We start from the raw sequence: 26,915 nt of genomic DNA, 5'->3' as shown, positions 1-26,915 counted from the left end.
TCACCTTCTTCATAAACATTTTTTTGCTTATAAAACCCAGCGCATCTGCGACAGATTTGAATGCCACTCTCTCGCCTTTTATAAAACAGACATCTCTGTTTCTCAATTCACAGACGCAGAATTACACATCGTGCGTTGTTAAAGAGGTCAGTCCTATACTTCTCAGAATTATAATATATTTTATATTCCTAAATATCGTTCTCGTAACTCTAGGGGATTTCGTGAAAACCCTACAGGCCAAAATCGCTTTCGAGCTTCAAGCTAACTTCACCGCGGTCGCTCCCCGTCAGTATGGCGCTCAGGAGGCTCCCCACTTTTCACGCGGGAGACCGGGGTACGTTTCTGCGACGGGGCGCTGGTTTCATTTTTAACAAGCTGACTTCACTTACAATTAAACGTTTGTTTAAACTCATATCAGAAGAATAACGAATTCCGTTGCATTTTCCAACAATAACGTGCAATTAAACAGGTGAAATCGCCATTTGCTTTCACTGCGCTGTTACTGTGATTCCTGTCAGAAGCGCGTACGGACACGTGTAACTTCTCTCCAGTGTGATGACAGTTTCTGAAGCAGGGAGAGAGATCTTATATACATTTCCCTTCCAAAGGGGCAGTCGGTCAACTTTTAGAAGTTTTTCGAAAATCTGAGTTAGAATGTTTTTTTTAAAAAAAATCCGTATTTCTTATAACAATCTCTTGCAAAAAATGACGAAGATTAACTAAACGTAAAAGATCAGCCCTGAGAGTGGAAGTGGAAGTAATTTTGATTTATTCATAGGTCGTCTTTTCATAATGATGTGTATTTCTGCGTCGGTAGACTAGAAATAGTGGGTGTGTGAAAATGAGACTCACTGGCCCGTACGGGGACCGAACCCGCGACCTTGGCGTTATTAGCACCACGCTCTAACCAACTGAGCTAACCGGCCTCATGAGTGAAGTATCTACCGCTGAGTTTTCCTACCTTTTGTTTTCTTAGTGAATCAGCTGGTGATTATCGATATAGAGAGACAGAAATAGCAACTTAATCACGCAGTCAATCAATCTCAGTTGGTTAGAGCGTGGTGCTAATAACGCCAAGGTCGCGGGTTCGATCCCCGTACGGGCCAGTGATTTTGTTTAAAAATCTTTCCGTATTTATTATATTACAATCTCCAGCAAATAAATGAAGATGAACTTCTGAAAACAATTAAACTAAAAGGATGAAACCAAGCGCTCTTAGTTACATATTGAGTGTTCATGAGCGTCAATAAACAACTGGTACTTATTTAACAGTACCAAGCTTTCACATATTCTCAGGTTTCCTAATTTAGTTCACCTGGAATGAACGTGAATGAAGGCGCTGTTTTCCTCGTACCGTCATTTTTCTATATGAAATGTATTCAGTAGCACAGTGAACAGAGACACTCAATTTCATCAAACGGGGAATGAAGCGGAGAGTGAAAAATGTTTTTTTAAATGACCCGACCCCCACTTAGCCCCTCGGGAAGGTAAATTCCTCACAACAACGCGGTGACTCATCGGACCCGCTCATCCAGGTGACTGTGGGGTTCGACTGACCTGACTTCACTTACAATTAAACATTTGCTTAAACTCATATCAGAAGAATAACGAATTCCGTTCATTTGCATTTTCCAACAATAACGTGCAATTAAGCAGGTGAAAACGCCATTTGTTGTTGCAATTCCTTTCAGAAGCACGTATGGACACGTGTAACTTCTATCCAGTGTGATGACAGTTTCTAAAGCAGGGAGAGAGATCTTATATACATTTTCTTTCCAAAGGGGCAGTCGGTAAACTTTTAGAAGTTTTTAAAATCTGAGTTAGAATGTTTTTTTTAAAAAAATCCCTAATTCTTATAACATTCTCCTGCAAAAAAAAAATGATGAAGATGAACTAAACGCTGAAACCTAAAAGATCAGCCCTGAGAGGAAATGTCTCCTGACAGTGAACAGATCTCTCGCTCAGCGGTAGACACGCGCTCCTCGTTAGTGTAGTTGTGGCTCAACTGTCTGGTTTCATCAAGAGCGGAAACAACAAAAGTAGACTACAAACTGAAATTAATTCCTTCACCATTAATTAATTTATATTACTTACAAACATTTTATGGGCGTCTTTACACATCCGAGACCCGGTGAAAACACCATTTCCTGTCACTTGGCCCATGCTCTGTCGAAAGGACTTCTTAACGCGTTTTAAAACTCAAAACCGAAGCTGAAATAATCGATTCCGAACGTGTTAGTAGCGTCTGTGGAGGAGCATTAGCGGTACATCCAAACATCTGCAGCCAAACCGCTGGTGACTATCGATATCGAGAGAGAGAAATAGCAAATTAATCACGAGATTAATTTGGGTCCGAAATGATGCGGGAACGAGCCCGTGTCAGTTCGGGAGAAGGTGACGATGTGTGTGTAGTCGTGGCCGAGTGGTTAAGGCGATGGACAAGAAATCCATTGGGGTTTCCCCGCGCAGGTTCGAATCCTGCCGACTACGGGTGTGTTTTTCCTTTTGGTGAATCCAAATAACGTCAATTAACATTTGCATTTCTATCAGACTGGGCTGCACGTCTGTCGTTTCATTTTATCTGACAGGGAGTCTTTATTATGTGATAATACGAAGACATATCAAACTCACTTCTTATCTTCTGTGTATCTGAAACGAGTAGACTAGAGGAGGAGGGAACTTTATTGCCATATGTACATGTACATTGGAATTCTTATTCTCACTGATCTCTCTGGACAGCAACAGACACCACCACACAATGGAGACAGTACATTACAAACAATAAATAGAACAGGAGCCATCAATATGTTGTGGGACAATAAGTATGTAGTAGTGACAAAAAAACATAGTAGACCATGAGGAAGAGCAGAGTGTGGACATGCATTGAGTCTGAGGCCCTGCAGTTAGCTGTTGAGGACGCGCACTGCAGTGGGATAGAAGCTGTTCTGGAGTCCAGTGGATCTTGTTTTAACAGCACGGTACCGCTTGCCAGAGTGCAGGGGGGAGAATTTGTTCCGGAATGGCTGGGATCCGAAATGACGGATTGGGATTTATTGTGACAGCGGATGGTGTGGATCTCACCGAGTGATGGGAAACAGACCAGTGCAGTGAGATTCGTGCCGATCGTTTAGACTAGGCCAACGAGCCCACCCTTCCCCTCTCTCCTGCCAAATCTGTCGCAGATGCGTTTGGATCTTGTGAGCCATCTGATGGATGAAGTCTAAAAAAGGCAATTCAAGTTTAATTTATCTAAACCCGTGGGAACTTCTGATTGCTGGAGAGACTCTACAGCTCTTGAAAGGAAACAGTGGGGCTGTTTTACTACCTTCTGTGTTTGCTTTGAGAATCTGCTGGTGATTATTGGTATAGAGAGATAGAAATTCAGAGAGAGAGATTCAGGTTGCAGTCTTCCCTGAAAGCGTGGGTTCGAATCTCACTCCTGACCCACGGAGCTTATCTTTATCGGTATAAAAATGCAAAAATATAATAAACATATCACAGATATTTTCTCATCTTTTCTCCTTAGAGCACCAGTGAAGAAAGCACTAAGTACTGCACACCGAAATTGTTTCTACAGCATCTCGCGAGCTCAGCCCTGAGCACGAACTGCAGGAGCTGTGAATCTGAACATTTCAATTCATCTGATCAGTAAATTAATATGCAGGACCCGTTAATATAGGGTTGTTACCTTGTCTGTCCTGTTCGCACAGTATATAACTGAACGTCCCTCGTAATTTGAAAGAGACCGGATAAGGACACGGAGCTACTAACGCGATTCTCATTGCAATTAGTCCCGAGACAAGCGAGTCCGGCATCTTGAAGACCCAAGTGACCCTGAAGTGAAAATCTTTATACTAGAACTGTATGGCAAGGAGACTCTGTAGGGCCAGGATGGCCAAGTGGTTAAAGTGCTGGATTTCAGATCCAATGGACAAGGGTCTGTGTGGGTTTGATCCCCACTCCTGGCAAACTGTTATAACTCATGAAATCAGAACGTCTCTTTTTTTGTGTACCTCTTCTTATGACAAAAAGTTAAACCAAACTCAAAGAAATAAGAGAAACACTCTGAACAGAACCTAGTTTAAAATCTGGATTTAAGTAAGAATCTATGTTCATGACTCTATAAACCCTCCTTCTCCTCCTTGTACAATCAGGATGGCCAAGTGGTTAAGGTGTTAGCCTTAAACCCCACTGAGTGAAAGGCTGTGTGGCTTTAAACCCCACGCCTGGTCAATTGTTAGGAACAGAGCACTGCACCTGTTTTTGGACCTATTTGTAGACTCAGACACTTGAAACGACACCAGAGAGTGTCCGCTCAGTCTCGCCACCTTCCGGCCCAGTGCCCAGGGGCTCCCTGCAGGCAGCTCGACTTGTCGGCCTCCCACAGCACGAGGGGCAGCCCAGCCGGCTGCTTATGTCCTTCCTCACCAAGATGTACAGGACTGGGTCCAGCAGGGGGTTCAGGCCCACCAGCTCGCCCGTGACCTTGTTGAAGAGCTGAGCCGGGCGGCTGTCGCCCTTGGCCCACAGGAGCCACCTTGCCAGGTAGCGTGGGAGGAAGAGCACGGCGTACCCCCCCAGCACGAGGCCCAGCATCTGCAGGACCCTCCTCCTCTCCCTGGCTGAGACAACGCCGGCGCCGGGGCCGGACAGGGCCCTCCAGGTGGCGGCACAGGAGGACACCAGCAGGGGGAAGGGCAGGAAGTAGGGGATGAGCAGGAACAGCAGCTCCGCCCCCTCAGAAACGGTGACCACAAGGTGGCCGAGGACGTACAGGCCGCCCACCGCCAGGGTGAAGGCCCACACGGCCAGCGACACCAGCACCGTGCGCCGGAGCCCGCGGTGGCTCCGGTACCACAGAGGGCGGCCCACCACCAGGTACCTCTCCAGCGCGATGCACACCATGAACCAAATGCTGCCGCACAGCCCGAAGAAATGGATCATCTTACTGGCGGCGTACGCCCTCTGCAGCTGGAGCCCGGGGTGGGGGCTGAGGCGTCTCGCGATGAGGACGGGCTTCACCGCCAGCTGCAGGAGGTCGGAGACGAGCAGGTTGATGACATAGACGGGGACCGCCGTGCCAGACTTCACCAGGCGACACAGGCCGTAAATGGCCAGGCAGTTGACCGGCAGCCCGACGCAGAAGACGAACAAGTTTGTGACAGTTCTGAAGATCACAATTGGCTGGAAGATTGTTTGATTGTCAGCAGAGCTTGAGCTGTTCATGGTGTCTTTGTCAATAGGGGACTGAGAAGTCTGTCCTATCCTTGTCAATGGAGACTGAGCTGTGTGTCCTGTCCTTGTCAATGAGGACTAAGGTGTGTGTCCTGTCCTTGTCAATGGGGACTGAGCTGTCTGTCCGGTCCTTGTCAGTGGGGATCTTTGCCTGGTCTCCAACAGTCCAGAGCTTCTTCTGCTCCGGGGTTCTCCAGGTGAGTCCACCAGGTGTCTCTCTCCCTGCCCCTCTCAGAGCCTCAGGAGGGAGGAGGAGCTGTGCTGCAGGGGGGGACAGTGTATCTCCAGAGGAGGCAGACTCTCAGCACTGTTTCAAAGGGTCCTGGTACCGCAGTCCACAGTAATCAAGGAGATGCAGGATATCTGTTCATCCAAATAGAAGGAGAAAAGTTGGAGAAAATAGAATATGGATCTTTTGTAGTACATATACATAGTTTTATACACAGTCGTGTTTCCTTTTTATACTTCACATTCAGAAGCTCAAGGAAATTCTAAAAGTAATGCCATCAGTCCTAGACAATGTATGTAAAGGAGTGATATCATCTGAGCTGATGGACAGTGGATCTTGTTCTCCCACTTGTACAAAAAGAGCAATTGCATCACAATATTCTGCAAGGAGAAAGACAGAAGACTCTCCAACTCAGAGAATCACCCCAGCGAGCTTGTCACAGCAGAATCACATTCAGAGTTTCCTACCACAGGCAATCAGCTTGTGATATGAAAGAAAAAACATGCAGTTAATACCCTATGTGCGATGCGATCTCAGGGAGCTAATAGTAATCTGAGAGTATGCAAGAGGCTTTACACCCACAAATTTTCAGAAAGTACAGTTTCTACAGTTCTTATTGCTACTGAATCACAGGTCTCCAGCACAAGGTTCTTTCTCAGAAGGACTTTCCTCTGATTTCTCCCTGTCCTTGTGCTGCTTCAGTCTGCTGTCGGCTGCTTCACAGAAAGCATTGCTCAGGACCCTCTTACTCCCTTTCCCAGGGCTCCAGTCCTCTTGGTACACTGAATCCAGGAAGTATTGGAGGTCTCTCAGTAACTGCAGAAGTGGGGCCTGCGTTGGACCGGCTGAGCCCATGACGGGCGAATGAGTTAGCGAAGAGCTCAGGTGGGGAGCAGACCCGAAAATAGTCACCCTCCCTGTGATACCATGACATGGGTCAGGTGGGCTGTTTCCTAACCGCGGCGGCGAGAACAGCTGAGGAGCACACGCCTCTGCTGGTCAACCAGCCCCCTGCCCTGGATCTGCTTCTTCAAACGCGGGACAGAAAGACACAGATGATAGGGGACTATCGTCCTACCTGGAGGAGCTGTGGAGACGATAGCCCAAGAAGGCTTTTCTTCGAGAGGTGGCCCAGGAGAGGCCCGAAGTTCGGTGTCTCTCACTGCCGGTCGGAGCAGCAGGGCAGACACTCTCTGTCCTCTCTCGCGTCAGCGCCTGTTTCCCCTCAGAGCAAGTTCTGGTTTCTCATTGAGACTCTCCTTGCAGCGTGTGTGTGTTTGTGTGTGTCTGTGCTGCTCATGCGCCTGACTCTTGCCTCAGCACGTGTTGACTGTCTGTGCAGAGCTGCTCCACAGCAACTTTCTGATGCGTTCATCGTGCACTCTGGCAGATTTTGATTCTCGCAAGAACTGAGGCCAGACAGCACCACACGGACGTCTAGATTCGGTGTTATTAGCCACGAATCCACATGGGGTTTATGGAGTTTATGATGGACGTTCGGGAGGGATGACAACAGCCAAGTTCAATCAGACTCGGCTGTCAGTAATTCTTAATTACTCCCGTCATAATTTTCTCACCTAAAACATTATAAGCACTATATTTAATCCCCTTCTCTTCCTTATATACATCTTTGCATCCCTCCTCCTCCCCCGTCTCCACTCCTGCTGCTGTCCCCTGGTCAACCCTCACTCTGAATGGGGGGTCTCCCAGCCCCCTCGTCCTCTGGCCAGGAGGTCAGCCCTCAGCCAAGAGGGTTCAGCCGAAGTTTGACCAAAACACTCCATCGTTCTTTCTGGGTGTTGTTATTCCTAGTGAACTTCAGGTTTGTATGAATGGAGGGGAAACATATGCTGGAAGTGTTCTTTTCCTGGCCCATTGGAAATGAACGAGCTGATATATTTCAAAGTCAAATGAGAACAGCTTCTGGAAGCAGGGGGATGAGGTAGTGTGTTGAGGAAGCGCATTAGGGACGGACCTGGTGTTTCAGTCTATTGAAAAAACTCGGAGGTGCAATGCTGTTATACCTTGATTTCTACATCATCAGGTCCAACCACCAGCTAATACCAAGAAGATTTTTATATACCAAACATTCCTATAATCACACCCATGTAACCCTAGTTATGACTAACTAGCTAGACCTAGAAGCAAATAGTAACTATAACATTACGCCACTGGTGGGGAACAGGCATCAGTAAAGGCTGAAGCCACACAGGACTTTCATCTGTTATCCAATTAACTAATATTCACCCGATGTGTCTCTTTACAGTGACTGGAGGCCTTTTCTGACCTCTAGTGGCAGGCCATTGTAATGTGTTTTTACTGGCCTTGCCTGCAGCAATGATGTGGAGACCTGTGTCTCCCTGCCTTCTGTTCTGAAGGTGATGTTCTTCACGTGAGTCTGCCAAAACGTCTCGCTCCCTGCCCCTGCTGGGGACACAACCACACTTTCCTAGACCATGAGAGAACAAATGGCGAAGGACATGGCGGGCACGAGAAATCATCCGCAATAAAAATGTAGATTCCTTCGCATTTGAACTTTCTACCATGAATATGACTGAGCAGCCCATCACGTGACTGTGCAAATGCCAGACAGAGAAGATAAAGATTTTTGACTTGGATTGAGCCTCTACTCATGTTTTAATTTCGCTGATCACAAAGTGTCCCTGGCTGTCCTGAGGTGGACACTGACCCTGCTGTGGACAGGAGTGGCTCTCTGTGGACATGTGAACACAGGGACATGTCGCCTCTCTCTGCCTCGTCTGCCCCTTGTCTGACATTTCATGAATGTCAGCTCTAGTTTTTAGCTTGAGCCTGTTGTGAGAGCAAAGCGTTTAACAACAAAACCAAAGAGCATGACAGGAAAGAGGAAGTGAGCATTCTTTGCAGGAAACAAGCTTTCTGCACTTGTACAAATCAAAGAGGAAGCTGTTTGTTTGCAGATTTTGCTTTTATCTGCTAGGTCGATCTGGACACACAGAGCCAGCATTGTCTGATATGGCACCAAGACTGAAAGCCCACCTGATATAATGGCCAAAGAAGTCACAGTGTGACAACACAACTAGCAAGAACTAAACTAGCAACTGTGTCCCGGTGTGTGCTGAGCTCAGGACAGACTGACAGCACACAGGACTGTCCTGGATCACGTGTCTGTACTGATATAAGAGCTGGGAGAGCCCAGCAGTGTGTCTGTCCTGCAGGACAGTCCCAGCGCTGTGTCCCTGTGTGTACTGAGCTCAATAAAGGCTGAATCTACACCAGGCAATCTCCTGGTCCTCTGTTAAAGAATTTCTCGCAACAATAAGAACCAAAAACAGGAAACGGGGTTGATTAAAGCTTGATTGAAGACTCTGAAAGTCATTAATTGAAAAATTAATTTATTATTAAATTTATTAATTTTTTATTTGTTTAGCAGACCCCTCTTTATTCATGGCAATACATTACAATACAACGTTGCTTAAGAAGAGTTAAAGGAAGCATAACAGAAGAAAAGTTACAAGCTATTAAACTATTAAAAAGGCTCAACTACACAGGCTATTAGAGTAACTAAATGTCTTTATGGTACGAGAACTGCACTGCACTGTAAAATGGCACAAGTGAAGTAACAGAACTATTGTCTGCAAAATGTCACTTCAATTCTGCAGCTGAATTCTGAAAGAATTCACAGTCAGTGGAGAGTGAAAATAATGGAGGAGCCCTGAGCTGTGAGAGAAATGTGAGAGGGTGGAGGTGTCCCTGCGGAAGAAGGATACTGGTGATCGAGCTCTGAGTGCGACAGGATTTCACTCTCCCTAAGAGACTCACGCCAACAGGAAGTCTTGGGAACCCCCCCCCCCCCCAAAACAAAACAAAACAAAACAAAAAGAAAAGCAGAAATGTTTCTCGCAACAAACGATTCTCGCCCTTTTGAACATCGGCCTTCAAACCCCGCGTATCAGCCCCAATCCCCCTGAGCAGGAAGAGCACTCTGCTCCTGCGTCACCGGTCTTTGAAATGCCGACGCAGCGGTCGCGAGACTCGCCGGCACTTTCCCGGCATGGAAGGGCGCCCCGTACCCCGTGCCCCCAGAATCCCACCAGCGCTCCGGGGATCCTGCGGACCGCCCGCCCCATGGGTCGGGAACGGGGCTGCGTGCGTGCCCGTGACCCTCTCCCGTAAAGACCGGCGGGGGGGGGCGCTTGCCCACAATCCCCCGGCATCCTCCGTCAGATGCGGGATATGGCGATGGACGGGGCGGGCACCCCCGTCTCCGCCGCCGCCGCCGCCTCCTCGCCCGGCTCGACCGCGGGCCTCCCCCAGAGGCTCACAAGTCTGATCACCCGCTGCCGCCAGTGCGACGAGCCCAGCGTCCCTCGCACCTTGGTCCGCAGCAGGAAGTACAGGACCGGGTCCACCACGGGGTTCAGCGTGATCAGCAGTGACGCCACGGTCAGGCACACCGCGAACACGTTGGCGTTCTCCGGCGTGTACAGGGTCTTGAGGACGCCGCTGAAGAACAGGAAGTTGAACAGAAGATAGGGGAGGAAGAGCACGATGTAGGTGGTCAGGACCAGGGTCAGCACGTGCAGGATCTTCCTCTTCTCCGCGTCCGGGACCGCGATGGCCCTGGCAATCGCCCTTCTGGTGGAGACGTAGGAGAACACGAGAAGGAACAAGGAAACGGCCAGGATGACTATCCACAGGATGTGCCCAGTTAGGTAGACGGCGTACACCTCCGTGTAGGAGATGATGATGGTGCAGAAGATGCACAGCACCCAGACGACCAGAGAGACCAGCACGGTGATCCGGATGCTGCGGTGAAGACGGTACCACAGAGGGTGGACGATGACCAGGTACCGCTCTAGGGCGATGCACACCATGAAGCCGATGTTGCCCGACACGCCCAGGAAAAAGATCGACAACAGAACACGGACGAAAACGTCGCTGTAGAGGTGAAAGTCGAACTTGACGTAGATGTTGCTGGCCAGGTTGGAGGGCAGCTGCAGGAGGTCGGAGATGAGCAGGTTGATGATGTAGACGGGGATGACGTGGTCGGACTTGATCAGGTGGTAGAGGCCATAGATGGCCAGGCAGTTGGCCGGCAGGCTGATGCAGATGACCACGTAGCCGACAATGACACGCAGGCCAGTGAGGGAGTGCGCAAACGAGATGAAATAACTGCTGTCAATGTTGTTAATGATTTCTGTGTAGTTCAAGATCGGTGAGGTGTTCATGGTGTCCGTGACAAAGGGTCTTAAGATATCTGTCCTGTCCTTCTGAATGAAAGACTGAGCTGTGTGTCCTGTCCTTGTCAATGGGGACTGAGGTGTGTGTCCTGTCCTTGTCAATGGGGACTGAGCTGTGTGTCCTGTCCTTTTCAATGGAGACTGAGCTGTGTGTTCTGTCCTTGTCAATAGAGACTGAACTGTGTGTCCTGTCCTTGTCAATGGGAACTGAGCTGTGTGTCCTGTCCTTATTAGTGGGGGACTGAGCTGTATGTTCTGTCCTCGTCAATGGGAACTGAGCTGTGTGTCCTGTCCTCATCAATGGAGACTGAGCTGTGTGTCCTGTCCTTTTCAGTGGGGATCTTTGCCTGGTGTCCAGCAGTCCAGAGCTTCTTCTGCTCCGGGATTCTCCAGGTGAGTCCACCAGGCGTCTCTCTCCCTTCCCCTCACAGAGCCTCAGGAGGGAGGAGGAGCTGTGCTGCAGGGGGGGACAGTGTATCTCCAGAGAGGACAGACTCTCAGAGGGAGCTGACAGGGGTCCCAGTCCAGCTGTGCACAACAATCAAGAAACCACTGTGCTTCCAATCACCTAAAGGCAAGAAAAGAGATGAGAAACGGCTGTGATGGTTCAGTGATACAGAAGGAGAAACGAGAGTTGTGGAAAGACGATGATCATAATGTGTCAGCAGGTGAGTTGCAGATGAGACACAGGGAACTGATCTACATACACAGGGCAGGAGCTCCTCATCTGAAGCAAAAAAAAAATTCAGAGCTGTATAGAAATGTCTCAGTTCCTACAGAAAAGTAGAAAATGTTTCTCATCCAGAAACTTATTCAACAAGGAAAACAAATTTCACTGACAGTAATTTGTCAATGTTGTGTGATGATCATGTTCCTGTGTGTAGTCACTGTGTGCTGCTGGTGTTGTGTGATGAGCGTGTCCCTGTGTGTGATCACTGTGTGCTGCTGGTGTTGTGTGATGATCATGTCCCTGTGTGTGGTCACTGTGTGCTGCTGGTGTTGTGTGATGACCGTGTCCCTGTGTGTAGTCACTGTGTGCTGCTGGTGTTGTGTGATGATCATGTCCCTGTGTGTGGTCACTGTGTGCTGTTTGTGTTGTGTGATGACCGTGTCCCTGTGTGTGGTCACTGTGTGCTGCTGGTGTTGTGTGATGACCGTGTCCCTGTGTGTGCTCACTGTGTGCTGCTGGTGTTGTGTGATGACCGTGTCCCTGTGTGTGCTCACTGTGTGCTGTTTGTGTTGTGTGATGATTGTGTCCCTGTGTGTGTGGTCACTGTGTGCTGCTGGTGTTGTGTGATGATCGTGTCCCTGTGTGTGGTCACTGTGTGCTGCTGGTGTTGTGTGATGAGCGTGTCCCTGTGTGTGGTCACTGTGTGCTGCTGGTGTTGTGTGATGATCGTGTCCCTGTGTGTGGTCACTGTGTGCTGCTGGTGTTGTGTGATGATCATGTCCCTGTGTGTGGTCACTGTGTGCTGTTTGTGTTGTGTGATGATCGTGTCCCTGTATGTGGTCACTGTGTGCTGCTGGTGTTGTGTGATGACCGTGTCCCTGTGTGGTCACTGTGTGCTGCTGGTGTTGTGTGATGACCGTGTCCCTGTGTGTGGTCATTGTGTGCTGCTGGTGTTATGTGATGATCATGTCCCTGTGTGTGGTCACTGTGCGCTGCTGGTGTTGTGTGATGACCGTGTCCCTGTGTGTGGTCACTGTGTGCTGCTGGTGTTGTGTGATGATCGTGTCCCTGTGTGTAGTCACTGTGTGCTGCTGGTGTTATCCAATGCCTATGTCACTGTGTGTTGTTTGTGTTGTACACACAGGGAGGCGCGCACTTCGACACCCTGCAGTGCTACACAAGAAGGAGCCCCTATGTTCCCAGAGCTGCTCTGTGTCCCTGGAAGCGCAGCGAGCGCTGACAGCTCAGAAACAGCCCCCACACGGGCTCCGGCCCCTATGTCTCTTGTCACGCCAGGGCTTGACAGTGTAAACAATCCAGCTTTCCCACAGCTGACAGCAGAGCCAGGCCCACGGTCCCCTTTAAACAGCCTGCGCCCCCACAAAAGAGCCCCCGCCAACAGTGGGCCAACAGTGTGTGTGTGTGTCTTGTGATGGGCTGGTGTCCTGTCCAGGGTGTGTGTGTGTGAGTGTGTCCTGTGATGGGCTGGTGTCCTGTCTAGGGTGTGTGTGTGTCCTGTGATGGGCTGGTGTCCTGTCCAGGGTGTGTGTGTGTGTGCCCTGTGATGGGCTGGTGTCCTGTCCATGGTGTGTGTGTGTGTCCTGTGATGGGCTGGTGTCCTGTCCAGGGTGTGTGTGTGTGTGTCCTGTGATGGGCTGGTGTCCTGTCCAGGGTGTGTGTGTGAGTGTGTCCTGTGATGGGCTGGTGTCCTGTCTAGGGTGTGTGTGTGCCCAGTGATGGTATGGTGTCCTGTTTAGGGTGTGTGTGCATGTCCTGTGATGGACTGGTGTCCTGTCCAGGGTGTGTGTGTTTGTGTCCTGTAATGGACTGGTGTCCTGTCCAGGGTGTACCCTGCCTTGCACCCGTTGCTTGTTGGGACAGACTCTTGAGCCCCTGTATGCCTTAAAGCAGTTTAAAAAGGATGGATCAGAGGACTAAGTGACCTCCGTGAGGTCCTGATCATTTCTCCATTTTTTCTAGAAGGTGCGCTGTTCATGGAGACTCGTTACGACCGTTAAATCCCGAGAGTCCGGCGACGTGCACGGAGCAGGGATTAAGGATTTTTACTCTGAAAGAAACGCCAAAATACCGAAGGTTTACAGTCAAGAGACAACAATTTACCCTACTGTGTGAGGAAAGTTTGTCGCTCCTGAGAGAAAACAGAAGCGTCTGGAAAAGACATTTTTTTCTCCAACAAAGACGACTCAGATCTGACTCAGAGTGTTGCCATGGGATACGAAACCCGCATCTCTCTTCTTTTTCCCCAAGAAACTCCCGTTCCATTTAAGATTCAGAATAGTCCCTTCACCCGGGAAAGCCGTTTAATTTCGACCTAAAAATACACAACGACACACCCCGGTTCAGAACGACACCTGTCCTCAGCCAACAACTTTGTTTTATCGACGAAGAAAAAAAATTCCTGTGCCAAGACTCTTTCGCGACGGACGTCTAATCTGACGGGAAACGGGGAAAACGGCAGAATACCACGATATAATGAAAGATAATATATATAAATAACTGCCCTGAGACCTCCGGTCTCATCCTCCCGCCCGACCTCATCGGTTTACGTTCGGGTTAACTTGGGTGTCTCGGCACCCGACTGTCTCCCGTCCCTATCTAAATCACTATTAAAACCGCAAAGACGCGCTTACTCGGACCCCTGTCCCCGCAGACACCCCACAAGCTGGAAGATACAGAACTGTAGTCGCCAGTCTGGTCCTTTTCTTGAGCAAGCTTCTCTCTCCGTGCCTGTAGTACACCCGAAACGGAAACGGAGTTAATGTCAGAGATTTGCCGTAGTGTTTCTAATGAACGTCAGCCGCCAAAACGACGAAGTGAGACCCCGCCGAGGGGATACGAGCTCCTACCTGAGCGCCGTTATCGTCTTTTCTGACGAGCGCCGCGACCTGAGGGCTTGAGATGCGCGCCGGGGGGTTGAAAACGCCCCCCGTGTGAACCGGCTGACGGCCGCGACAACCCGGGGACAAATACCGGGAGACACGAAATGGACACCGAAGCAGCCGGCCGGCGAAGCTAGGACTTTGGTGTTTTACGGGCACACCCCGCGGCAGGAAAGGAGAGGTGTGCGTTTCTCCGAGCGGGGAGTTTCTGGGTAGCGCGCTGGTCCCCGCGGAGAAGCGCGTCCCCGCGCTGACACCTGGGCGCGGCGGCGGGCTGTTGACGTTCAACACTCAAACGAGTTAAACCACTGGACACTGGAGAAGATGCGCCTGCAGCTTTATTTCGGCTACACGGCCTCGGGAGATCCGGTCGCGTTTGTCTCTCACGCACTCCGGAGCACGAAGCCCTTCCCGCTGAGCTCCGGGCCGTCACCTGACGGACAGACGCCTTGACTTTTGGCAATTTAAGAAAAAACAACAACAAACTCAAGTCTCTGTCCCGATTGAGAAATAAGAGCCCCGGGGGGGGGCAGGAGAATGGGCGTTTTTGACCATTATTTCCCCCTCCTGACGGACACGACCTGGGTGGCAGGAGGCGTGAAGGTCACGCGACCAAATACCCCCGGGGGCGGCGTGCCCTGACCTCGACAGGGCGGCGCGTGCCCGAGCTGAAAGGGCCCCCCAGCAAGGGGAGAGATGCCCTGAACTCCGGGGGGGTCCCCTGGGGGTTCCCCGGGTTAGCGAGTGGGGCCCCTGGAGGGGGCGCCATGCCTGCAAGGCGACTGACGACTGTGGGAATAAGTTAATCAAACAGAACACAAGAAGCAGGTCAAGCAGAATCCCTTCCAATGTTTATTGTGCACAGAATAAAACGGCCTACAGTGACAGTAACAGCGATTATACAGGCTGCCTTACAGACTGTGGTGCAAGTAGCTGCAGCTAAGGCAGTTTGCTGAGAGGCGTTGTCTCGGTCCTGCTCACGCCGCTCTGGCCCAGGAGACGTAACCTTGGATCGGACGCAGGTGCCGCGCCTGTCCTCCAAGGCGGACTGGAGGCTAATAACAGAGGTTCGGGAGGGATAACCACGTCGAGTCAGTCTCACACAGCCGAACCTGAACACCATCGTGACGCAACTGGATCGGCTCAGCACCTATAGTCCCTTCCCTCTCTGTGGTCACTCTCAGTGTTGACCTGTCTCTCTCTCTGGGCGCTGTCAGTGTATTGACCTGTCTCTCTCTCTCTCAGTGCACTGTCAGTGTTGACCTGTCTCTCTCTCTCAGTGTTGACCTGTCTCTCTATCTCTGGGCACTGTCAGTGTATTGACCTGTCTCTTTCTCTCTCTCTCTGGGCACTCTCAGTGTTGACCTGTCTATCTCTCTGGGCACTCTCAGTATTGACCTGTCCCTCTCTCTGGGCACTCTCAGTATTGACCTGTCTCTCTCTCTGGGCACTCTCAGTGTTGACCTGTCTCTCTCTCTCTCTGGGCACTGTCAGTATTGACTTGTCTCTCTCTCTCTGGGCACTGTCCGTATTGACCTGTCCCTCTCTCTGGGCACTCTCAATATTGACCTGTCTCTCTCTCTGGGCACTCTCAGTGTTGACCTGTCTCTCTCTCTCTGGGCACTCTCAGTGTTGACCTGTCTCTCTCAGGGCACTGTCAGTATTGACCTGTCTCTCTCTCTCTAGGCACTGTCAGTGTTGACCTGTCTCTCTCTCTCTGGGCACTGTCAGTATTGACCTGTCCCTCTCTCTGGGCACTCTCAGTGTTGACCTGTCTCTCTCTCTCAGTGCACTCACAGTGTTGACCTGTCTCTCTCTCTGGGCACTGTCAACATTGACCTGTCTGTCTCTCTGGACACTCACAGTGTTGACCTGTCCCTCTCTCTGGGCACTCTCAGTATTGACCTGTCTCTCTCTCTGGGCACTCTCAGTGTTGACCTGTCTCTCTCTCTCTCTGGGCACTGTCAGTATTGACTTGTCTCTCTCTCTCTGGGCACTGTCCGTATTGACCTGTCCCTCTCTCTGGGCACTCTCAATATTGACCTGTCTCTCTCTCTGGGCACTCTCAGTGTTGACCTGTCTCTCTCTCTCTGGGCACTCTCAGTGTTGACCTGTCTCTCTCAGGGCACTGTCAGTATTGACCTGTCTCTCTCTCTCTAGGCACTGTCAGTGTTGACCTGTCTCTCTCTCTCTGGGCACTGTCAGTATTGACCTGTCCCTCTCTCTGGGCACTCTCAGTGTTGACCTGTCTCTCTCTCTCAGTGCACTCACAGTGTTGACCTGTCTCTCTCTCTGGGCACTGTCAACATTGACCTGTCTGTCTCTCTGGACACTCACAGTGTTGACCTGTCCCTCTCTCTGGGCACTCTCAGTATTGACCTGTCTCTCTCTCTGGGCACTCTCAGTGTTGACCTGTCTCTCTCTCTCTCTGGGCACTGTCAGTATTGACTTGTCTCTCTCTCTCTGGGCACTGTCCGTATTGACCTGTCCCTCTCTCTGGGCACTCTCAATATTGACCTGTCTCTCTCTCTGGGCACTCTCAGTGTTGACCTGTCTCTCTCTCTCTGGGCACTCTCAGTGTTGACCTGTCTCTCTCAGGGCACTGTCAGTATTGACCTGTCTCTCTCTCTCTAGGCACTGTCAGTGTTGACCTGTCTCTCTCTCTCTGGGCACTGTCAGTATTGACCTGTCCCTCTCTCTGGGCACTCTCAGTGTTGACCTGTCTCTCTCTCTCAGTGCACTCACAGTGTTGACCTGTCTCTCTCTCTGGGCACTGTCAACATTGACCTGTCTGTCTCTCTGGACACTCACAGTGTTGACCTGTCCCTCTCTCTGGGCACTCTCAGTATTGACCTGTCTCTCTCTCTGGGCACTCTCAGTGTTGACCTGTCTCTCTCTCTCTCTGGGCACTGTCAGTATTGACTTGTCTCTCTCTCTCTGGGCACTGTCCGTATTGACCTGTCCCTCTCTCTGGGCACTCTCAATATTGACCTGTCTCTCTCTCTGGGCACTCTCAGTGTTGACCTGTCTCTCTCTCTCTGGGCACTCTCAGTGTTGACCTGTCTCTCTCAGGGCACTGTCAGTATTGACCTGTCTCTCTCTCTCTAGGCACTGTCAGTGTTGACCTGTCTCTCTCTCTCTGGGCACTGTCAGTATTGACCTGTCCCTCTCTCTGGGCACTCTCAGTGTTGACCTGTCTCTCTCTCTCAGTGCACTCACAGTGTTGACCTGTCTCTCTCTCTGGGCACTGTCAACATTGACCTGTCTGTCTCTCTGGACACTCACAGTGTTGACCTGTCCCTCTCTCTGGGCACTCTCAGTATTGACCTGTCTCTCTCTCTGGGCACTCTCAGTGTTGACCTGTCTCTCTCTCTCTAGGCACTGTCAGTATTGACCTGTCCCTCTCTCTGGGCACTCTCAGTGTTGACCTGTCTCTCTCTCTCAGTGCACTCACAGTGTTGACCTGTCTCTCTCTCTGGGCACTGTCAACATTGACCTGTCTGTCTCTCTGGACACTCACAGTGTTGACCTGTCCCTCTCTCTGGGCACTCTCAGTATTGACCTGTCTCTCTCTCTGGGCACTCTCAGTGTTGACCTGTCTCTCTCTCTCTGGGCACTGTCAGTATTGACCTGTCCCTCTCTCTGGGCACTCTCAGTGTTGACCTGTCTCTCTCTCTCAGTGCACTCACAGTGTTGACCTGTCTCTCTCTCTGGGCACTGTCAACATTGACCTGTCTGTCTCTCTGGACACTCACAGTGTTGACCTGTCTCTCTCTCTGGGCACTGTCAGTATTGACCTGTCTGTCTCTCTGGACACTCACAGTGTTGACCTGTCTCTCTCTCTGGGCACTCTCAGCTTGCTCCACTCTCCCCTCACCCATTGCGTAAAGAAATACCACCTCAGTCCTAAACCCGCTCCCTCAGCCTTGAATGAAGCAGAAGACAGGCGGACCTACGAGAGGCCTCTACAGAAGGCAATCCCACACAGAGAAGCGGAAAGGAGGAACACAGCATCGTCTTCGGGGGTGTCACCTGCGGACCCCTCGGCCAGCCGGCGGCTCTGACGGGGGCCCCCGTTCCGCTCGGGCGTGACCGACACCGTCGGGACGGGCTGGGGGTGCCCCTCGGGATCCGCGGGCCCCCCGCCGCCCCTCGTCAGCCGGCTCCAGAGGCGGCGCAGCGTCCGCCTGGAGTCGCTCCGCAGGAAGATGTAGAGGGCCGGGTCGGTGAGGACGTGGAGGCTGAAGAGCGCGAACACGGCTGCGCGCAGCGGGACCCCGGCGTTCGGGTCCGTCCGCAGGCGGTACGTCTGCCGGACGTAGTGGAAGCACTGGGTGGCGTAGAAGGGCAGGAAGTGCACGACGTAGGAGCCCAGGACCAGGGCCAGGGAGCGCCGGACCTTCCTCTTCTCCTTCTCCGACACGGCGATGGCGCCGGCGACGGCCCTCCACGTGCCGACGCCGCAGAAGACGAGGAAGGGAAGGGGCAGCAGGAAGTGGACCGTCCAGAAGCTCAGCCACTGGCCGGGCGTCCGGCTCAGGAACATGTACAGGGTCGTGTCCGTGGCTAGGAGCGCCCACACGGCCGCGGAGACCAGCACCGCCAGGTTGGCGGTCCGCCGGTACCGGTACCACAGAGGGTGGGCGACCACCAGGTACCGCTCCAGCGCGATGCACGCCATGAACCCAATGCCGACGTTCACTCCAACGTTGAACAGGACGTTGAAGATGTCGAACTCGAGACACAGGCGGTCGGAGCCAAAGCCGCTCGTGAGGGGCACGACGGAGAGCTGGACCAGGTCGGCCACCAGCAGGTTCATGACGTAGAAGCACACCACCTCCTTGTCGGTGAACTGGCGGTACAGCTTGAAGAGGGCCAGGCAGGTGACGGGCAGCCCCAGGCCCAGCACGCTGAAGTGCACGGCCTTGGTCACTGTCGCGGCCAGCTCGAGATTCGTGCTGGTGTTCCCAGTGGGGTTGGGTGTGCCTAAGAAGTAGTAATAGTCATCGTCCGGGACATAATCGTCGGGGTCGTAGACAAGCCCCCAAAAGTTTGAGTAAAAATCATAATCATTGTAACGGCCTGGAGAGGGCGTCAAAGGGTTGGGGGTGTAGTTCGTGGGAACAGTGGGGTGATCCCCAGAATGGCCTGTAGAGCCCATGGATCCCTTGACCTGCAAACTTCCCAGAAATGCCTCCCACTGGTTAAGGTTGTCCTTGGAAGGAAGACAGGGGGGTCCTTTCCTTGTCAACGGGGGACTGAGCTCTGTGTCCTGTCCTTGTCAATGGAGACTGAGCTGTGTGTCCTGTCCTTGTCAATGGAGACTGAGCTGTGTGTCCTGTCCTTGACAACGGGGGACTGAGGTGTGTGTACTGTCCTTGTTAATGGAGACTGAGCTGTGTGTCCTGTCTTGTCAATGGGGACTGAGCTGTGTGTCCTGTCCTTGACAACGGGGGACTGAGCTGTGTGTCCTATCCTTGTCAATGGAGACTGAGCTGTGTGTCCTGTCCTTGACAACAGGGGACTGAGGTGTGTGTACTGTCCTTGTTAATGGAGACTGAGCTGTGTGTCCTGTCTTGTCAGTGGGGATCTTTGCCTGGTGTCCAGCAGTCCAGAGCTTCTTCTGCTCCGGGATTCTCCAGGTGAGTCCACCAGGCGTCTCTCTCCCTGCCCCTCACAGAGCCTCAGGAGGGAGGAGGAGCTGTGCTGCAGAGGGGGACAGTGTATCTCCAGAGGGGACAGACTCTCAGAGGGAGCTGACAGGGGTCCCAGTCCAGCTGTCCACAGCAATCAGGAAACCACTGGGTATCTGATCACCAACCTGTGCCTCCGATCACCTGAAGGCGAGATGAATAGATGAGAAACAGGTGTCATGGCTGAGTCACGACAGAGCTGTAGAAAGAATATAATTATAATGTGCCGGGCGCTGTTCTGAGCAATCAGGGTGAGACTAACGAGCCTCGTAGCTCTTTGCTTTTGAAACACTATACAAATTTCACACACCAGCCTCAGCCAAGTCAGAGCAAAGCTGTGAGCGCCCAGTGACGAGTAAGCACTCTTACCTGCAAGGGAAACACCTACAAGAATCACATCAAATATTATATATTATATATTAACAAATATTATATCAAGTCAACACTTCTGTAGGCCAATGACCGTGTAGCTACCACCGAATCTGTGAGATTAATCACGTGTGCAAAGGATACCACCCAGGCAGGGCTAATTCCAACAACAGCCAAGTTCCAGCAGACTCGGCTCTCACTCCTGACGTCATGTCCTCCTCTGAAACACTATAAATCCCGGACCCCCAGCCCATCTCCCCAGCTCCTCGAGAGCACCTACCCTGAGGCTATTCACTCTCTAGACTCGGCACCGCTGTGAAGGTATTCATTCTGGCATGTAGTGGTAAGTGAGTGGAGTCCATCTTCCCTGTCACTGTCACGGCCCCTAGGGGGCGCTCCACTGCTCCTGTCATTAGTCCCGTGATGGTTGCTGTGTTCCCCAGGTGTAGCCTGTTATGTGTTGCGCTATTTAAAGTCCAGCGCCTCCAGTCCTCGGAGCTCCACATCAGGGTACGGACGTTGTGAGGCCCACCTCACACCAGGAGACCCTACTGCATGTCCGTCTCCTGAGGGCACAGGCCTCGTCCCCGACACCTCCCGTGTCCTGAGCCCGGGGTCCGGACGACCTCGCCCCATCATCCCAGGATCTGTTCCTGTTTTCCCTCTTCCCGGGGGATTTTAACCTCGTCACGTCTCGGGATGGATCTACGGTTAATGGACTCTTGGGCTGAGCCCTGACCCTCCCTCGGACCCGCTCGGATTTGGACACCAATCTTTGTCTCCCCCCTCACTGTCTCCCGGACTGTCATTGTTATTCTGTGCACCAGTAAACCCCTGTATGTTCTCCCATATCGCACCTCCTGTTTCCTCCAGCTCTTCCCACATCGCACAGGGTCTACTCCAGAACCCGACACGGACTGCAGACCCTGTCCGTAACAGTCATATAGCGCTGTACTGTGCTTCGTGTACGATACGTGAGTTCTGCTTTTTCTCGGCACGTATGTCTCTTTGCATCTCTGTTACTTCAAGAGCACCGGTAGACGATAACATACCCCTAAGAACCCGAAGGGCTGGTCTGGCACTAAAGCTGACTTTGACTTTGATACATCACCAATGCTGCCTGTGTGATACATCGTATCATACAGCACTATTGCATCACAATAGTGATAGAATAGCGTGATTGATTTCGTGTGTAACAAAGCGTTAAATGTTTAGCACACAAATCCGGACAGTCGATTTGGATTATTTCTCCTCTTATAAAAGTACATGCAGCCTATAATATATATGCTGTATATACATTCTGTAATGGATGTATATATGTTGTATGAACAGTACATAATGTGTAAATATGCTGTATATGCAGTAAAAAATTTATATACTGTGTATGTACAGTATATAATGTGTATATATGCTGTATATACAGTATTATAATTTGTATATAAATCCTGTATGTACAGTATATAATTTATATAGATATATGCACTGTATATTATTAATGCAGAAGCAGAAATGAGTGCAGGTTTTGTGTCTGTTTATGTGTGATGTGTATTCCAGGAAGTCTTACTAATACAGTAAGGTGCAGACTCGCTCTGAACCGAACCAGCACTCCAGCTCAAGAAGACGAATACCGAAGGAGAAATGATCAGACCACGACGCAGTACCTTAGAGTCCATCAGCAGCCTCCCTGACCGCCTGGAGAGAGTGTCCCCTCAGACTGAGGCCGATTCTCGCTTCTCTGACAGCGCAGCACGGGCGGCAGGTACAGTATCCGTGCCCGACAGCCCAGTGAAGGAGAAACCACTGGGTACTGCAGAAAAGCAGGACACAAGGATGTGCTTTGTTTCAGTGACAGAGTAGTGGGAAATCGGACACACGTCCTGTTTCTCAGAATTCAGAAAGAGCATATTCAAATATTAACACCAGACTGGTCACAGACGTGCAAGATATGTTCAGGGATGTAAATGTCCACTAATATGCATATATACTCTATAAATATTACTAGCACAAAAGCATTATACTGGTGGCACAGGGGTTGGTATTGCTGTCTTGCAGCGCGGGAGGCCCTGGGTTCAAATCCAGACCTGGGGTGCTGTCTGTGTGGAGTTTGCATGTTCTCCCCCTGTTTATGTGGGTTTCCCCCTGGGGCTCTGGTTTCCTCTCACAGTACAAAGACATGCTGGTGGGTTAACTGGCTTCTGGGAAAATTAGCCCTGGTGTGTGTGTGTGAGTGTGTGTGTGTCTTGTGATGGATTGGTGTCCTGTCCATGGTGTGTGTGTGTCCTGTGATGGACTGGCATCCTGTCCAGGGTGTGTGTGTGTGTGTGTGTCCTGTGATGGACTGGCATCCTGTCCAGGGTGTGTGTGTGTGTGTGTCCTGTGATAGACTGGCGTCCTGTCCAGGGTGTGTGTGTGTGTCCTGTGATGGGCTGGCGTCCTGTCCATGGCGTATCCTACCTTGTGCTCTTTGTGTGCCAGCAGGCCCAGACTCTACCTGCCTGGATAAAGCACTTCGAAAGTGGAAGGACAGATGGTCTCCCAGTTTAAGGAAGTGGGCAGAAGGAGTTCTGTGTGCACACTTGGCCAGCTTGCAATAACACCACCTGAGGGGCTTTGTCCTGTTGTAACGCAGCACACAAATAAAACTCACTAGGAAAAACAGCACCCGAGGACACAGATCATGGAGAGAAGATCTGGCTGAACCCACTTGGCTGAGGGCTGACAGCCTGGCCAGAGGACGAGGGGGCTGGGGGACCCCCCAGCAGGGTGAGGGGTGACCAGGGGACAGCTTGCGGATTCCTCGAATTCCCCCCTGTACCCTATAGAGCACATCACCCTCTCCTCTTCCTCACTCGCTCTGCGTGCCTCCTCCGACCCCCTCTCACTCCCCCCAGGCTGGGGGTCCCAGCCTGGCCCTCAGACTGAACACCGAGCTCCCGAAAGACAACCCGGCAGCAACACGCCGTCTCCCGGCCGCCCTGGTCCCCGGCGACGTGCGGAGCAGGCGGACCGCCACCGCGAAATGAGCTGAAACCGCAGGCGCTTGCAAATCAGGAGAACGGGCGCCCGGTTCGCAAATCAACCACAACATCCCCAGGCGGCGTCTGTTATTGTAATTGTCACCTCTCTCTCTCTCTCTCTCCCTCCCAGTGGAAAAAATGGATAGGGATCCGTATCGTTCAGAGTGTGGACGCCTGTGCGTCCGAATTCCCCGCGTCGAAAAGCGAAAACCAGTGACGTCCCAGCCCACACAAAACTTCTTAATCCTTCTGTTCTTAATGCTAAGACTTGTTAAAGGGAAAACAAAGCATCGCTGTGTGAATTTTTAACGCGTGTCGAGGGGACCGGAGCGCACGATTGTGGGTCATTTGGCAGCGCGCGCGCTGACTCCAGGGCAGCCGCGGCCGCGCCCGTTGACTTATCGATATGTATCGCTTCGCAATCGCGCTGCCGATATTTCAGAGACAATCGCCAATGCCCGCAGCACCCTCGGACGTGACGACACAGCCTCGAGAAACCCTGAGCGCACATGTCAACTCAAAATGAGAGGCTCAGCGGAGACTCAGCAGAGGCGCGAGAAGACAGGGAGACCCTACGAGATTGAGACGGGGGACACAGCCGAGCGGTCTCAGCCAGTGTCCCGGGTCGGATCTGGATCTCAGAGTTCTCTCATCGGCTCAGCACCAGGCTCAGCACCAGGGGCAGCGCCCGCCGTGTCAGCAGCTCGGTCTGTAGCGCCCCCTACACATGGGCTAACCCGGCTCGGTCTCCTCCATCTGTCTGCATGACCCCACAAGATCTTGGTTTGTTTTCATTACACAACACAAGACAGGTCACCGTTTAGTGGGTGCTAGCTAATTTGTTTGAGGCTCTCACCCAGTTGTGTCTGGAGAGAAACCAGGGTACCGGCAGCTTGTTCCCCACCCCCACCACCCTCTGTGTAAAGAAGCGCCTCCTGTCCTGACTGGAGGATCTCACCCATCTGTGTCCTGAGAGAAGCCAGGGTATCGGCTTCAACAACATGGAGAGAGAGAGAAAAAAAAGACTGTGATAATTACCTTCCTGTTTGCAATTAAGGGAAGTAATGACTTGAAATATTCCAATAAATAGCGCTTCCTGTGTGACCTAATAAACGCGTGATTTACAGTACCTGCTGTGACACGACTCGGCGGTGTGTGTTGTGACAGTGTTCATGCCTTCGTGGCGTGTCTGTCGCTGATCTCTGCTCGGGTGCAGGTCGCGCGATATACAACCTGCCCGCGAGAGGGCAGTGTTTCATTCCGTATCATCGGATCGAACATGAGTTCCTCTCACACACAGCGCTGTTCTGGACACTCCACTCAAAGCGCTTGACAGGTAATGGGGATCCCCTTCAGCTGTAAAGAGAGGGTTATTAGGAGGCCATGACTGGTAAAGACCAGGGGGGAGTCTGTCCAGGACACTGGGGTCACACCCCTACTCTTTCTGAGAGACACCCTGGGGTCTTTACTGACCACAGAGAGTCAGGATCTCAGTTTTTTGTCTCATCTAAAGGACGACGCCTTGTTTACAGTCTAGTGTCCCCGTCACTGTACTGGGGGCATTAGGACCCCCACAGACCGCAGGGTGAGCGCCCCCTGCTGGCCCCACTAACACCTCTTCCAGCAGCAACCTTAGTTTGTCCCAGGAGTCTCCCATCCAGGTACTGGCCAGGCTCACGCCTGCTGAGTTGCAGTGGGCTGATGGCTGACGGCTGTGAGCTGCAGGGTGATATAGCGCAATGGGACAGGGAGCCTGCGTTTCAGTAATGTCTTATGTTTCAGACGTGAATGTCCACCGACGTGTTTGTAATGTGAATGGTCTGCAGGTGCTGTGTGGATCGCATACGCGATCTTTTGTCACCCTGTCATTCAACAGCCTTGCCAATAAACGTCGTTGAACAAAATGTGCACAACTTGAAATGTTTGCGCACACGGGGTGTTGAGGAGCCTGACAGCCTATGGGGAAAAGCTGTTCCGGAGTCCGGTGGAGCTGGCTTTCAGCGTGGAACAACCCTCCAGCTGTCCTGAGCAGGCCGGACACGCGTGGGGGAGGGAATCCCTCTTCTCCCGGCTCCCCCAGCAGAACACGCGCGCTGCACGTCCACGGGACTAGCTGAAAATGAAGCTTTTTACATAGTTCCGTCGTGCGTCTTGCCTTTTGATTCTTTAAATTTCTGATGGAAATGAAAAAGGAATTCTACCTTAAAAGCATGAACAGGGGGAGCAGAATTAGACCATTTACTTTTGTGGATGAAGTATTTCACCAAACTAATTGACAGATTAATCATAAAAACATATTCTTTATCCAAATCAGGTCTAACAAAATATAAAATAATAGCAGAATCTTTCAATTTAACATTTACCTTTAAATGTTTAACAATAACATCTTGCAAATCTATTTTGTATATGTGCAGTTTACAAACGCATGTAACAAAGATTTCTTCTCATTATTACAAAATACACGTTATCTTGTTCGAGTCTAAATCAAGAAAATGTCAATTCAACAGGGTATCAGATCTATGAAGATATTAAATGAAATTTCTTTAACTTTATTTGTAAGACCGTATCTATCCGCAATTGTCCAAACTAATTTCAAATTTATATTCCTAAACATAGTATTCCAAAAAGCGACACACAACGTATCAAATATAAATTACCTAATTACCTAATATAATCAGTATTACTGTACATACTTCTCAAACGAGATGCTCTGACATCCGCTCTGCGCCGTGACGCAACAGCCTGGTGCCGGAGTTTTCTTCCGGGAACGCTTCTCGTTTCTGACCGCAGTTCCTCTCTCTGTCTCCCGAGAGACCCCTTCAGGTTCTCGCTGCGGTCTGCTGTGGACTGGCGGTACAGGAACAGCGCCAGAGACTCCGGGATCAAGTGACCACATAGCAACGGCCTGGGAACAGGAACAGGGTCCGTACCTCAGTCTGGGACAGGAGATCACACACTGTATTATTATTATTATTGAGTGACAAGCTCACTGTTCCTCAGGCTGGGACAGGAGATCACACACTGTTTTATTATTATTGAGAGACAGGCTCACTGTCTGTTCCTCAGGCTGTGACAGGAGATCACACACTGTATTATTATTATTGAGAGACAGGCTCACTGTCTGTTCCTCAGGCTGTGACAGGAGATCACACACTGTATTATTATTATTATTATTATTGAGAGACAGGCTCACTGTCACACACTGTATTATTATTATTGAGTGACAAGCTCACTGTTCCTCAGGCTGGGACAGGAGATCACACACTGTATTATTATTGAGAGACGCTGCGGCTGAAGTCTGAAAGTGAAGTCTTTGTGGGAACTTATGGCGTTTTTGCAGTCTCAAAGAGTAGTGTTTTTCCCTGCGCCTGTGTGGGGAAGATCACCCCCGAAACGTGCAGGCTTGAACTTCAGGTGCCCTGTCCCTGCTGGGACCCCCAGTTTATTTGCTAGGGGAATAAGAACAGCTCTATAATAGGACAGCGGATGGGGTGCACGCGCGCGGGCGTGTGAGTGTGTGTGCGCGTGCGCACGTGTGTGCACATTCCGGGAAGGTTGCTCCGCTTGGTTCCTCTGTTGT

General features: G+C 51.2%; 2 protein-coding genes and 2 non-coding genes across 4 annotated transcripts; 1 reads left to right on the top strand and 3 right to left on the bottom strand.

Moving 5' to 3' along the window:
* Positions 1–852: 852 nt before the first annotated feature.
* Positions 853–926, bottom strand: trnai-aau (transfer RNA isoleucine (anticodon AAU)). Its single transcript has one exon. It is a non-coding gene; the product is annotated as a tRNA-Ile (tRNA).
* A 1,482-nt stretch (positions 927–2,408) lies between these two features.
* Positions 2,409–2,490, top strand: trnas-aga (transfer RNA serine (anticodon AGA)). Its single transcript has one exon. It is a non-coding gene; the product is annotated as a tRNA-Ser (tRNA).
* An 85-nt stretch (positions 2,491–2,575) lies between these two features.
* LOC148833332 (G protein-coupled receptor 4-like) lies at positions 2,576–5,226 on the bottom strand. Its single transcript, XM_088917376.1, has one exon. It carries the CDS (start codon positions 5,224–5,226, stop codon positions 4,282–4,284), a length of 945 nt encoding a protein of 314 aa, XP_088773502.1. The 3' UTR covers positions 2,576–4,281.
* Positions 5,227–8,825: 3,599 nt separating this feature from the next.
* LOC148833331 (uncharacterized) lies at positions 8,826–14,466 on the bottom strand. Its single transcript, XM_088916367.1, has 2 exons — positions 14,224–14,466; positions 8,826–11,254 (listed from the first exon to the last, which is right to left on the bottom strand). The coding sequence occupies exon 2, from the start codon at positions 10,672–10,674 to the stop codon at positions 9,667–9,669; it is 1,008 nt and encodes a 335-aa protein (XP_088772493.1). The 5' UTR covers positions 10,675–11,254; positions 14,224–14,466; the 3' UTR covers positions 8,826–9,666.
* Between the last annotated feature and the right edge of the window lie 12,449 nt (positions 14,467–26,915).

This window comes from Atractosteus spatula, chromosome 5 (genome assembly GCF_055471065.1).
Source record: "Atractosteus spatula isolate fAtrSpa1 chromosome 5, fAtrSpa1.hap1, whole genome shotgun sequence".
In the NCBI taxonomy this organism is placed as follows: domain Eukaryota; kingdom Metazoa; phylum Chordata; class Actinopteri; order Semionotiformes; family Lepisosteidae; genus Atractosteus; species Atractosteus spatula.
The sequence above is the reverse complement of the archived record's forward strand: the minus strand, read 5'-3'. Positions and strand labels throughout refer to the sequence as shown.